Genomic DNA, 14,055 nt, shown 5'->3' with positions numbered 1-14,055 from the left:
AGACTCTGCACTGAGGTCTGTGTGGCTGGTGCAGAGAGGGATGCAATCTGACCTTGGGGAGGTGGGCAGAGGCCAGGATGGTGTTTGTCCTGAGAGCACTGGAGAGGGTTTCAAGCCCGAGTGAGGGGAAGAGTAGGGTCAGGGGGCAGGTGGAGGACAGGAGGAGAGTGGAGTCCTCCTACTGGAGGATTGGCACGGTGGAGCTGGGGGGAGGATCTAGAAGGGGATGAAGGCAGGCTTTGAGGAGAAGAGCCAGGAAGGACAAATTCTGCAGATAAGAAAGGGAGGGGTGAGGCCAGGCCCAGCCTGAAGGCGTGGTCCTGTCTTGTCTGGAGGGGGAGTCTGGCCTCCAGACACTTATCTGCTGGGAGCTCCCTAAGGCAGGGGCTGGGTTCCCTGTCTCTAGGGCCCCAGCCCTCCCCGAGCCTGAGGAGAGTGCAGGCCGAGCTCTCCAGGGGGTGCACATTTCACAACAAACTGTGACCCATCCTATTTGTGGCAGTCGTTCCCAAACCTGGAACACAGGCCCTGGTCTGATTGCTCCCTGGGTCCCCAGTTCTACCTTCTTCAGGGCCTGGCCTCTGGGAGCCCTTTTGAGGTATTTGCTGATTGAATGAATGAATGAACGAATCTATCTTTGTGAGCACTGATTGAGTGCCAGACGCTCTTCTAAGTGATGAGACTGCAGTGGTGAGCAGAAGTCCCCTCCCTGTGGTGCTCCATTCTAGCGGGGAGATGGACCAACCCGCAAGTAAATATACAGTGTTCAGCTGTTCAGAGTGCTGGGAAAAAATAAAGCGAGGAAGGGGTGTAGGGACGAGGTCAGGGGTGGCGCTCTGGTATTGGCTGGTCAGAATCTCTCTCTGAGGTGAGGTTAGACCAAATTTGGTGGGTGAATTGGCCCATAGAAATTTGGAAAAGACATTCTTGGTTGCACAGACATCCTGTGCAAAGGCCCTGAGGCAGGACTGTGCTTGAGGAATAGGAATGTGGGGAGAGGGTGGGAGCTGTGGTCAGAGAGGGAACTAGTGGATCCAGTAAGAACTTTGCCTTTACACTGGGCCAGATGGGAGCCAGGGAGAGATTCAGAACAGTGAAGGAATAGGATTTGACTCAGCAGAAGGAATGAGTCCCACTTTGGTGGTGCTCCAGCATCAGTGTGTTAAAGGAACTGGCTTGATGCTGGCAACAGACAGATCCAGGCCTGAGCCCCCTTTCTCCCTCTCGCTGTGTTTCTTGTGACCTCGGTCCAAAATCGCATTTAGCACCTCCCCTGTGTCAGGACAAGGGGCTTCCCAGATGGTGCCAGTGGTAAAGAACCTGCCTGCTGGAGAATCCCATGGACGGGGAGCCTAGCGGGCTACAGTCCATGGGGTTGCAAAGAGTCGGACACGACTGTAGCAACTGAGCGCTGTGTCAGGACTGCCCTGGCCCCCAGCCCTGACCTTGGGCCCAGGCAGGGGCCCAGGGTTTACAGAGCAGCACATGCCCCCTCATTGGGAAGCAGTTCAGAAGGTCTTTGCAGCAGAGCTCAAGCCGGGGAATGACAAGGTGTGACTTGGTTGCTCAAGGAGAAAATTCTCTCTGGGGGAAGTTGAGGACTTTGATAACATCTAACCTGGTGGGGCTTTCATGTGGCAATCCACATATGTACATTTTTTTTTAAGTTGTCGTTCAGTCCATGGGGTCGCAAAGAGTCCAACACAACTGAGCGACTGAACTGACTGACTGAACTGAGTCAGTGATGCTATCTAACCATCTCATCCTCTGCCCCCTACTTCTCCTTTTGCCTTCAATCCTTCCTAGCATCAGAGTCTTTTCCAATGAGTTGGAAATTAACTATACCTCAGTTTTTTAATTGAATTTATACACACACACACATACATATCCTTTTTAAGGTTTCTTTTCCATTTTAGGATATTATAAGATATTGAGTATAGTTCCCTGTGGTATACAGTAGGTTCTTCTTTATCTCTTATGTATAGTAGTGTGTATATGTTAATCCCAAACTCCTAATTTATCCCTCCCAACTTCCCAGCTATCCCCTTTGGTAACCTTAAATTTGTTTTTTTATGTCTGTGAGTCTGTTTCTGTTCCATAAAGAAGTTCATTTGTATCATTTTTTTAGATTCCACAGATAAGTGATATCATCTGATACTTGCCTCCCTCATATTTTTGTTACTTCACTTAACATGACAATCTCGAGGTCCCTCCACATACAGACATTTAAATTTTCCAGGAGTCACATGAAAAAAGTGAAACCGGGGAAATTAACTTTAACATGTTTTATTTCCTTTACCCCGGGATGGCCCAAATATTATCTGAATGTGTAATCGATATTTTTTCAATGATTAATGAGACAGTTTATGTTCCTTTCTCCACTCGGAAGCTCCATTTTCATTGGAAATAACTTGCTCTGTCTGAATAGTTCATAAAACTTGTAGTTAAAAAAGAAGCTTCACAAGAGGGTCCAAGTCGTTCCAAACATACTTTTCTGGTAACTGAGTGGAGGATCAGTTTTTAATTTTTAACTTATTACAAGTCAATTAGGAATCCAGTCCCTCAGAGGTACCAGCCATATTTGGAGTGCCCAGTGGCCGCGTGTGGCCAGTGGCTCCCCTAGTGGACGCAGCAGGGACAGCATGTTGTGAACCTCACAGGGATCCAGTGTCAACAACAGTCTCATCTCCCAGAACCCTCTTTGAGGACTCCGGGCTGTCCGGACTTGTGTGGGAGACAGCGGGGCGCATCCTAGTAGAGAGAAACATTTGTTCCTTTGTGCTGTAAACAGCAGCTGTCTGGAAGGCCTGAAGGGCCTGGCAGTGAGGCGCCGGACAGTGCCTGGGTTACCTGACTGATGTGAAAGCGTGACAGTCCCTTCACGGCAGTCAGGGTTGGTGAGGGTCCCTTTGATGGCAGTGACAGGCGTGCCCCGATGCCCCCGGTTACCGTGTTCAGGGAAGCTGCAGCTCCCCCAGCCAGGAGTCCCCTGGTACATCTGGAGTGTTCAGCAGTCACCTGCCCTGGCCTGTAGCCAGATGGTGGCCTCGTTCTCTCCTGCACGGCCCTCACGGGAACAGCTGTGGGCACAAGAGGCCCCTGCCCTCCCATGGCTCCCCAGCACCCACAGGGAACCCCACAGTCTACCCCCAACCTGCTGTGCTAGCCCCCGGGTTTTCACACAAGCTGACCTTCGTACCCCAAGCACACCTCCCCTTATTTCTGCTTGGTGCATTTCAGCCTTGTCCATTGAGCCTCAAATCCCAGGAGTGGGATTCCCTGGCAGTCCAGTGGTTAGGGCTCCACGCTTCCCCTGCGGGGGGCACGGGTTCGATCCCTCGTCAGGGAGCTAAGATCCTGCATGCTCCTCTGTGCGGCCACCAAAAAAAAAAAAAAAAAGTATTCCAGGAGCTGGATACCGGGAAGCTTTCTTCCTCCCATATGATTCTAGGCTCCCAGCCCTCACTGTGTTTGCCTCTGTCAGAGTTTTCCACGTTATCTCTGTCAGCCTCTCCTCCAATCAGGGAGCATCCCCAGGGCAGAGCAGGTATGACATCCCTGAGCCTGACCCAGGGAATGTTTGAGGATAAAGGAATCTTTTTAAAAAACACCCTGAAGTGCTTTCATGCCTTCTGTGACAGCGAGCTCACCTTCTGTTGCAGGCTGGCCCTGAGTGATGAAAAATTTCTTCTGGCAGCCCAGTTCTGTCACAGCTGCCTATAGCCCCTTTCTCCCATGCGTTACCCTCAGCAGCACCCAGGTGCTGTCTCTGGGCACCTGGGGAACTAGATATTTGCTGAAATGCACCAAGCAGAAATAAGGGGAGGTGGGCACTAGATATTTGCAGAGGTTATGTGCTCTGCCAGAATGCCCTTCCTCAGGGCCAGAGAGCATTCTCTGTTGGGAGATCTGATGCTTTGTAATTTCTGTTAATTCTTTTTTATAGGGAAGTATATTGGTGATCCAGAAGACAATATCAAATAGATGTGGACAATTTAAAGACTTTTAAAAGTTTATTTTTAATTTTTACACGTAGCAGCCACTAGTATTTTTTATTAAAGGAGTGAAATGTCCAACTATAGCATAATTGAATAATTCACTCAGCTGACTATCATAAATTCTTTTTTTTTTTTTAATTTTATTTATTTATTTGGCTGCACTGGGTCTTAGTTGTGGCCTGCAGGCTTTGGGGTGGGCTTAGTTGCTCTGCCTAATGTCGGTTCTTAGTTCCCTGACCAGAAATTGAACCCGTGTCCTCTGCATTGGAGGGTGGGTTCTTAACCACTGGACTGTGGGTAAGTCCCATAATGTTTATTTATTTGCCTGTGCTGGGTCTTACTTGTAGCACATAGGAGCTTTAGTTGAGGCCAGCAGGATCTAGTTCCCTGACAGGTATAGAACCCGGTCCCTCTGTGTTGGGAGCGTGGAGTCTAAGCCACTGGACCACCAGGGAAGTCCCAAGGAATTCCTGAATGTTCTTTAAATTTTCCGTATCTGTTTGACATTCTATTCTATTGCATTGATATACTTAACTATAAAAACGTGTTAATATATATTCCTATACAAATATATTTATATATTCACTCATACATATATATAGGATATCTATAAAAAAGCTCACAGATCAGAAGTGATGAATTTTGATGAAAACAAAATTCATCAAAATCTGATGAATTTTCCCCAGCTGAACACAGCTGTGTAAGTGGCCCCCAGATGCAGGAACAAACATCCCCAGCACCCCCTGCTCACTGCTCAGTCGTCCAACACCCTCAGTTAGTTCTGTCTGCTTCTTGAAGCTTTTAATAGATGTGTAAGCAAAAGCCAGGGCACTAGTGTCGGAAATGTAATTACCATTCAGATTTCCATTTACCTGTGGTAAAGGTTAGGCAGCCACTTTGTGGTATGTGGTCCATTTATAAAAACTTTTTTTTTTCCTTTTCTGGTCCCTACAGAATAGCTTTAAGGCAACTCATTAGAGTGATTGTTCCACGTTGGGAAGAATGAATGGAGCATGCGCACCACGTGCGTGGCCCCGCCCTGCGCGTGCCGTTCCTGCCCCTGCCCCGCCCCCAGGGGAGGCGCTGTCCTGACGCCCAGGCCACCCTCCCCTGGGCACTCAGCAGCGTGGCTTAGTTCTCCCTGGTGAACTGCGCCTGAACTCGCCTCATCTTTCACGGCCCTCCTCAGATGTCCCCTCCTCTCGGCAGCCACCAGCAAGGCCCCAGGGCTGCCCCCGTGACCTCCATCCACGCATACCTTGCTCAGGTGTGGGCAGGAGGTATGCAGCCTGCGCCCCACCAGGCCCGGAGGCCCTGGAGGAGGCTCAGAAGTGCCGGATCTCTGTAGTCCCAGGGGCCCGGCATGGCCCCCCTCAGCCTGCCCCGCAGGGCTCAGGAAACGTGTAATTAATAAAGGAAGCATCGGATGGGCTCTGGGACCACACGGGCCGGTTCAGCCTCATCACGGAGATAGTGGCCCTTCATCGCCTGGGTCCCAGAGAGCCTCCTCTCTCCCTGAGGACTGGGAGCGGGTCATTACCTCTTCAGGCACTTTGTAGTTTTTCACCTCGTCTTGTTTTTCCTGAGCTCAGCCACTCAGTAAGCCTGTGAAACGTGGAGTCATTACTAGAAAAGTGACCCACGCTCGCACTCAGGTGGTTCCCAGTGTGGTCTGGGGACGGGGCAGACCCAGACACCACAGCAGCGCTGGCCTGGGCAATGTGGGGATGCCCCGGGAAAGCCTGAGAGCAGTCCTACCCAGAGTATGAGCCGCATGTGTGGTTTTCAACTTCCTCAGGAGCCACATTTTTGTTAAAAAGCAGAAAGGAATGGGCCAAATTAATTTTAATGCATTTATGTAACTTGATACACTCTTGTTCAGGCACTCAGTCGTGTCCGACTCTTTGCAGCCCCATGGACTGCAGCATGCCAGGCTTCTTTGTCCTCCACTGTCTCCTGGAATTTGCTGAAATTCATGTCAGGTCTGTGATGCCATCCAACCATCTCATCCACTGTCACCCCATTCTACTGCCCTCAGTCTTTCCCAGCAACAGTCTTTTCCAGTGAGTCAGCTCATCACATCAAGTGCCCAGAGTATTGGAACTTCAGTTTCAGCATCAGTCCCTCCAATGAATATTCAGGATTGATTTCCTTTAGGATTGACTGCTTTGATCTCTGTGCTGTCCACGGGACTCTCAAGAGTCTTCTCTAGCACCACAATTTGAAAGCATCAATTCCACAAGTAATCAGTATTTAGATTTTTTTTTTTTCCATTTAAAACCACTCTAATGGCAGAACATGAAGAGGAACTAAAGACCCTCTTGATGAAGGTAAAAGAGGAGAGTGAAAAGCTGGCTTAAAAATCAACATTCAAAAAACTAAGATCATGGCAAATAGATGGGGAAAAAATGGAAGCAGTGGCAGATTTTTTCTTGGGCTCCAAAATCACTGCAGACAGTGATTGTAGCCATGAAATTAAAAGACACTTGCTCCTTGAAAGAAAAGCTATGGCAAAACTAAATATCAGTATTAAAAAGCAGAGACATCACTTAGCTGACAAAAGCTGGTCTAGTCGAAGCTGTGGTTTTTTCAGTAGTCATGTATGGATGTGAGAGTTGGACCATAAAGAAGGTTGAGCTCCGAAGAATTGATGATTTTAAATTGTGGTGCTGGAGAAGACTTGAGAAGAGCCCCTTGGACTGCAAGGAGATCAAACCAGTCAATCCTCAAGGAAATCAATCCTGAATATTACTTGGAAGGACTGATGCTGAAGCTGAAGCACCAGTACTTTGGCCACCTGATGGGAAGAGCCGACTCATTAGAAAAGACACTGATATTGGGAAAGATTGAGGGCAGGAGGAGAAGGGGACAGCAGAGGATGAGATGGTTGGATGGCATCACTTACTCAATGGACATGAGTGTGAGCAAACTTCCGGAGATAGTGAAGGACAGGGGAGCCTGGTGTGCTGCAGTCCATGGGGTTGTAAAGAGTCGGATACAACTTAGCAACTGAACAACAACCAATAATTAGTATTTTAAACTTTGTAATGAGATAGTTTACATTCCTTTTTTCCCCCCACACTGAGTCTTCTAAATGTGTCTTTGTCACTCATTTCATTTGAGAACAGGCACCTTTCAGGTGTTCAAGAGCTGCCTGGCTGACAGCTGCCATATTGGACAAGGCAGCTCTAGCATCTGCTTAGAACTGATCAGGAGGTGCTAATCAAAGGGGGCTTCCTGAAGGAGTTGATAGCTGAAGTGGGGCTTATGGGAGCTTCCCTGGAAGTTGGGAGTAGTTGGTGAGGCAGGATTTCTAAAGAGAAGGAGAAGACATACTCTTACGTGCTCATTCATTCATTCATTCATTCATTTTAACCTCCTAGTTGCCTGGGTGCAAGCCATGGGTCAGAGCAGTCTCCACCCTTCAGATGACTAGCCATTTATTTTTATTGTTTATAATATTTATTTTTATTTATTTGACTGTACCAGGTCTTAGTTACAGCATGTGGGATCTAGTTCCCTGACCAGGGACCGAACCCAAGGCCCTGCATTGGGAATTTGGAGCCTTGACCACTAGACCACCAGGGAAGTCCCGACCAGACATCTATTAAGCACCTGCTGTATGCTGGTCACTGTTCTAGAAACTCCCTCATGATGGCTTGTAATGAAGAGGGAGCCATGGTTTGACAGTAGAGAGAAATGGTTATGCAATGTGACATGTGCTAGGGAGGACATTTTTTAAAATGAGGAAACTGAAGAATAAAGCATTGCCTTTAAAGAACTGGCCAGGAAAGGCCGCGTGGAGGAGGTGACAAGAGCTGAGACCCAAATGACAAGAAGAGAATTGGACAGATGGGCATAGCAGGTGCAAAGGCCCTGGAGGTGGGAGGGCATGTAGAGTGGCCCTGGAACTGGCAGAGGCCCGCCAGGCCGGACACACAGCGAGATGTGAGGGTGACCAGAGCTTGCTAGCCCTGGGGTGGAGTCCCTGCCCTGGGAGGCAGGGAGGCTGCTGCAGTGATCCAGGTGGGCGGGCATGGGGTCTGGACAAGATGGTCGTGGTGGAGGTGGTCTGGGCTCGTGTTCTGAAGATCGAACAAAGAGGATGTGGTGACAACTTGAGTGAGGGGGTGAGGACACCCAGGTTTCTCTGCTCAGAGGAGCTGAGTGAGCGGTGAAGCCTGTCAAGGGTGAGATGGTGAAGTCTGGCTCAAGTGGAACTGGGAAGCTGGAGGAGGGACACAGCCAGCGGTGAGGGCGGCCGAGACCGGGTCACTGTCCAGTTGGATCGTGGTCCGATGGGGACTCCCGGGCATCAAGGAGCACAGAGGCTCGTGGGGCCTGGGGAGGCCCTCTCGAGTCCGCCTCTGGGTGGATCTCGTCAGAAGAGTAGGGACATTGCAGACAGACGTGTAGTGGGGAGGGAGGAAGTGGGTCTGTGGGCCAGGCTTTGGGGGTGGGATGGGGTGTGGAGAGAACTGGCAGGTTGTGAGGAGGGACCAGGCGGTGGCAGGGGAGGGCAGCGTGGAGCTCAGGATGCAAAGCCTGGTGAGCGAGTACAATTGGGACGCTGAGGGCAGAGGAGGTTTTCAGGGGGTGCTGAGCTCAGCGGGGATGTGGGGTTGAGGGCCCTTGGGGCCAGCTTGAGGGCAGCCGATCCCTTCACTCATTCATTCATCTCATTCATTCATCACACATTCTCTGCCAGGGGCTTATTTCAGCTGGGGGCTGGTGCACAGCCATGGATGCGACGGCAACAGGAGGAGGAAGAAGGGAGGGGGTCAGGGATCGCTCCAGAGTGTGTGCCAGGCTTTTCCCCTGGGTGGTAGGGACCCCTGAGCGCAGGTTCTCTGTTCCCTGAAGCTCCCATATAGAGATGGAGTCCTAGGCCTCATTTCAGCCCCTAGACCGGGACCCCAGCATAGAGAGGATCCGCCCTTCCACCTGGGAGGGTCCTGGCCCTGGAAAGTGAGGGCAGGCAGCTCCATTCTCTGGGACCCTCCTCACCTGCCCTGCCTTCTTCTTCCCAGGTAAGAGCAAGGAGGCAGAGATTAAGAGAATCAACAAGGAACTGGCCAACATCCGCTCCAAGTTCAAGGGTAGGCTGGGAGCGCGTCTCCTGGGTCTGCGGGAGGAGCGGGCTGGGGGCTGGAATACCCAGAAGTGATCCTTCCTCACTTCTGCCACCCTGTCCTCCTTCCTGTGACCCCAGGGGACAAAGCCTTGGACGGCTACAGCAAGAAAAAGTACGTGTGTAAACTGCTCTTCATCTTCCTGCTTGGCCACGACATCGACTTTGGGCACATGGAGGCCGTGAACCTGCTGAGCTCCAACAAGTACACGGAGAAGCAGATTGTGAGTCTGGGGAGGAGGGGCTGGGGGCCTGGACCCCCTGGGTCTGAGGGAGGAGGGGCTGGGGGTCTGGATCCTGGGTCTGAGGGAGGAGGGGCTGGGGGCCTGGATCTGGGTCTGAGCGAGGAGGGGCTGGGGGCCTGGATCCCTGGGTCTGAGGGAGGAGGGGCTGGGGGCCTGGACCCCTGGGTCTGAGGGAGGAGGGGCTAGGGGTCTGGATCCTGGGTCTGAGGGAGGAGGGGCTGGGGGCCTGGACCCCTGGGTCTGAGTCGGGAGGGGCTGGGGGTGTGGACGCTGGGTCAGTTAGCCACAAGGCCCCAAGCCCCCCACCTCCTTGGCGCCACCAGGGTTACCTGTTCATCTCGGTGCTGGTGAACTCCAACTCCGAGCTGATCCGGCTCATCAACAACGCCATCAAGAACGACCTGGCCAGCCGCAACCCCACCTTCATGTGCCTGGCCCTGCACTGCATTGCCAACGTGGGCAGCCGCGAGATGGGCGAGGCCTTCGCCGCTGACATCCCTCGCATCTTGGTGGCCGGGTGAGGCGCTGGGAGCCCAGCTGGTGGGGTGGGCTAGACAAGACCCAGCCCAGTTTGAGGGTCAGAGAGGTGGTGTCACCTGCCCGAGATCTCCCAGCCGGGATGTGGGGATTATGCTGGGCATGGTGACAGCCCCGTGGGTGTCTCCTATCATCTCACCAATCCGACTTGGCCCTGTAAGTCAGCTCCCCAACAAAGCCAGTGGGATGTCTGTCTAATGGACCTTTTTTTTTTTTCGTATTTATAAATTATTGTTTATGTACCATAAGAAAATATAAGGTCAAAAGTACAGTTAAAAAAAGTAGAAGTTTATCACTATTTATTAATAACTTACTATTCTTGGTAAGAACTAGAAAAATGTATTGTCCCAGATAAGAAGCAATTGAAAGGCTTGTAGAGTTTCTTAGGCATTTTCCTTTGACTTTCATACAGCCTTGGTTACCATATGGTAAAAGATAAACCAATACAAAGGGAGTGAAATAACCTTTTTATAAAAATAATAGGAAGCACAGATCTAGTAATGAGAAACACTGGAAATAAATATAATGATAGTGTTAGTTGCTCAGTCATGTCTGACTCTTTCCGACCCTGTGGACTGTAGCCCGCCAGGCTCCTCTGTCCGTGGAATTCTCCAGCAAGGATCCTGGAGTGGGTAGCCATCCTGCAAAATGAATTAAATGACTTTTTGCTCACAGGAATGAAGGGGCTATCACTCAATGTGATAAAACTTGCAAAATTTCTGATTGACCTTCAACATCTGGTGAAGAAGAGGCAATGACCTTAAATCATGTCGGTGACAGCCTTCCAGAACTTTTGCCCCTTCTCCATTCATTCATTCAACAATCATCTATTGAACATCTATGTGTGAGGCGCTGTGCTCGTTTCTGGGGACATAGCCATGACCAGAGGCAGACACAGTCATCATCCTCCCAGTGTTCATGGTCCAGAGGTGGGGGATAAACATTGATTGAATAATTGCAGGATGAAACATATTACTTTCTCTCAGAACCCTGCTATGGGGCACAGGAGCCTAAGGGCTTTTAGTGGGAGCACCTGAACTAGGCTCTGGGTCGGAGGGCTTCTCAGAGGAAGTGGCATTAGGTTGAGACCTGGGTGAGGACGAGGAGTTGGCTGTGAAAAAGGGAAAGGCATAAAGGGCAGTGATCAGCCTGTGATCTTTCTGAATCAGGAGGGCATTGAGCAACTGTTTCTTGAGCACCTGCAAAGTCCCTGGCTCTGTTCTGGGTGTTGGGAGGCAGGAGGGAGCTGGGGGAACAATTGTCCCCACCCTCAGGGAGCTGGCATCTGAGAGGGGCTCCAAAGAGCAAACGCATAGGCAGAGAAGTGAGTTGAGTTCAGACAGTGACAGCTACACTGAGGAAAACAAAACAGGTGGCAGCGTGGAGGGATGGCTACTTAAATCAGACTCATCAGGGAGGGTGTCTGCATGGCGGTGCCGTGTAATTGGAGACTGGAATGATGAGGAGAAGACAGTCAATCAGAAGTATCGGAGAAAGTGTTCCAAGCAAAAGGAGCAGTAAGTGCAAAGGCCCTGGGATAGACATGAGCTTTGTATTGGGTTGGCCAAAAAGTTTGCTTGGGTTTTTCCATAGTGGTGTTTGGATTTTCTTCTGATCAAAATGGGAAGCAATTGGTGTGTTTTGAGCAGGTAAAACTGTTGGTGTTTTGAGTTGGATTTTGCTTAGGGCATTTGCTGAACTGGGTGAAGCAGGGTATTGGTTTTGGGGCCCTGCAGCCTCTGGGAATAGAAGATAAAGCTTGTTGAAGCAGAGGCTCCGGAGGCCACACTTCAGAGTGAGGGTGACCTAGAAACAATCCCCTTAGGGACTAGGCAGAGTTACCCCTTCTGAGTCTTGGCATGGAACAGGCCACAACTCTGGTTTTCAGCCTGGTTTTCCCTTTCTTGGGTGATCCATAGATCCGTAAGCCAAGTTTAGTTTAAAGAGGTACATACTGCTAGTGCCCTCCCCACCTGCCAGTGCCTGACAGACGCAAACAAGTCTTTTCTGGAGAAAGCCACCTTCACCACAAGCCTCTCTGATTTCCCTAGATGAAGCTCCAGGTTACATGAGAAGCTCACAGTTGAAAATCACTAAATTCAGGCTGCAAGGCACCATGAAGGAGAGCCAGCAAAAAGAAGACAGAAAATAACAGTTGAATTGGAGTTTTCAAGGAATTCTGTGGTGGTCCAGTGGCTAGGACTCAGCATTGTCACTGCCGAGCGCCCAGGTTCAATCCCTGGTCGGGGAACCAAGATCTCACAAGCCACGTGATACAGCCAAAAATAGAACTGGGAGTTTTCATAAAGAAAATAAGTGGTTTAGTTTAGCAGCAGAGTAGACAGAACCAAAGCAAGGATTGTAAATGGAGACATGTTAATCAGAATGCAGCCCAGAGAAGCAAAGAGATGGAAAAATTTAAGAGAGGCTAGGACGCGAGAGGGGAGAAGGGGATTCGAGCTCGCACCGAGGCCCCTGGCTTGCCAGGCCTCTGTTGTTGGTCTCCCCCTTTGAGAGCTTCCTCGCACCGGACGCAGCCTTTGGGTGTTGTTGCCCCTGGGGTGTCGGGGGTTAAAAAAAAAAAGAGAGAGAGGCTAGGAGACAAGGGAGATAAAGTCTAACAACACCATTCAGAGTTCTAGAAGGAGAAAAGGAAGAGAATCGTAACAGAGGCAGTGTTTGAACAGATGACAGCTAAGAATGTACAAGAATCAGTGAAAGCTTGATCCTAAGATTCAGATAGCCTAGAGACTGTAGGGGGCGCCAAGCCTCCTCTGAGCTCCTCCCACACACAGGCCCACCTGCCTCTGGGCCTCCACAGGCTCTTCACTCTGCCCGGAACATCTGTGTAGATTTTTAGTGTTTTCTCTCGGTTTTCTGTTCACCTGGTGCCGCATCAGTGAGGCTTCGGTCCTAAACACTGTCCCCAGAGCTCCTGCGCTCGCCGGCCCTGGAGGAGGCTACTGAACCCCGACGGCGTCTGTTGTAGGGTGGGGCTGCCCTGGCAAGAACATGAGCTCTCTGAGGACACACTTTGGATCAATTTGTCCACCACTCTGTCCAGTATTCTTGCCCGGAAAATCCCACGGACAGAGGAGTCTGGCGGGCTACAGTGCATAGGGTTGCAAAGAGTCAGACATGACTGAACTGCTGAGCACGCACATGCAGTCCACAGTGCCGACAGGTGCCCGGTGCCCAGGCGGTGCTCAGATAAGCAGACGGCAGCTGAGTGAAGGTGCAGAGCCACGCCTGCCCTGCCTGTGACCCCATGAGGTTACTGAGATGCAACCCATTTTGCAGAGGAAGAATCGGGGGCCCAGTGGGCCGTGAGGGCAGCACCAGATGGGTTCCTGGGTCTACCAGGCTCTTGCCGCCTCTCTCTGGACACCCCTCCTGGGAGGAGTGAGAGAGGAGGAGGGCGGTGTGCAGGGCTGGGGTCATACTCACCCCCACCCCCACCCCACTCTGTGTCCCCACAGGGACAGCATGGACAGCGTGAAGCAGAGTGCGGCCCTGTGCCTGCTGCGGCTCTACAAGGCCTCGCCCGACCTGGTGCCCATGGGCGAGTGGACGGCCCGTGTGGTGCACCTGCTCAACGACCAGCACATGGTGAGGCCTCTGTCCCCAAGACCCAGCCCACCCTGGGCACGCCCCGAATGCCTGAGGCCCCCTGCCTCTGTCCCCGACACCCACCTGGCCTCTCAGGGGTCCTGTCCAGTGTCCCCAACATCCATCACTCACCCCACCCCTCAGAAAAAATCCAGCCTCTGTTTCTGACACCCAGAGTTTCCCCCACGTCCCAGCGCCTGCCCAGCCAGCGTAGAGACTCGGACCTCTGTCCCCTCCCCCGATGCCCCAGTCCCCCAGGGCCCTGACCTGCCTCTCTCCTGCCCCCACAGGGCGTGGTCACAGCCGCTGTCAGCCTCATCACTTGTCTCTGCAAGAAGAACCCGGATGACTTCAAGACGTGCGTCTCCCTGGCTGTGTCTCGCCTGAGCCGGGTAGGTGTGGTATCCATGCCGACTGCGGGAAGGTGGCCCTGGTGTGCCTGTTCCCTGGGCACCCCTCTGGTCCCCCTCACGCTCCCTGAGAGACCACCCAGCCCGGCGGTTAAGAACGCAGGCTCAGAGCTGAGTTCATCCCT

The 14,055-nt window shown here is 51.5% G+C and overlaps 1 protein-coding gene across 4 annotated transcripts in view; it reads left to right on the top strand.

Annotated features, from left to right (window-relative positions):
* The window catches only part of AP2A1 (adaptor related protein complex 2 subunit alpha 1), a 28,243-nt gene that overhangs the window by 4,058 nt on the left and 10,130 nt on the right, over positions 1-14,055 (top strand). For all 4 annotated transcript variants that reach the window (XM_070450487.1, XM_070450485.1, XM_070450484.1 and 1 more), the window contains exons 2-6: positions 9,029-9,097; positions 9,211-9,353; positions 9,698-9,891; positions 13,391-13,520; positions 13,811-13,912. In XM_070450487.1, coding sequence (XP_070306588.1) covers positions 9,029-9,097; positions 9,211-9,353; positions 9,698-9,891; positions 13,391-13,520; positions 13,811-13,912 — 638 coding nt within the window. The remainder of the gene's footprint in view (positions 1-9,028; positions 9,098-9,210; positions 9,354-9,697; positions 9,892-13,390; positions 13,521-13,810; positions 13,913-14,055) is intronic.

Source organism: Odocoileus virginianus, chromosome 20 (assembly GCF_023699985.2).
Source record: "Odocoileus virginianus isolate 20LAN1187 ecotype Illinois chromosome 20, Ovbor_1.2, whole genome shotgun sequence".
NCBI classification, from domain to species: Eukaryota; Metazoa; Chordata; class Mammalia; order Artiodactyla; family Cervidae; genus Odocoileus; species Odocoileus virginianus.
This window is presented reverse-complemented; position numbering and strand designations above follow the sequence as displayed.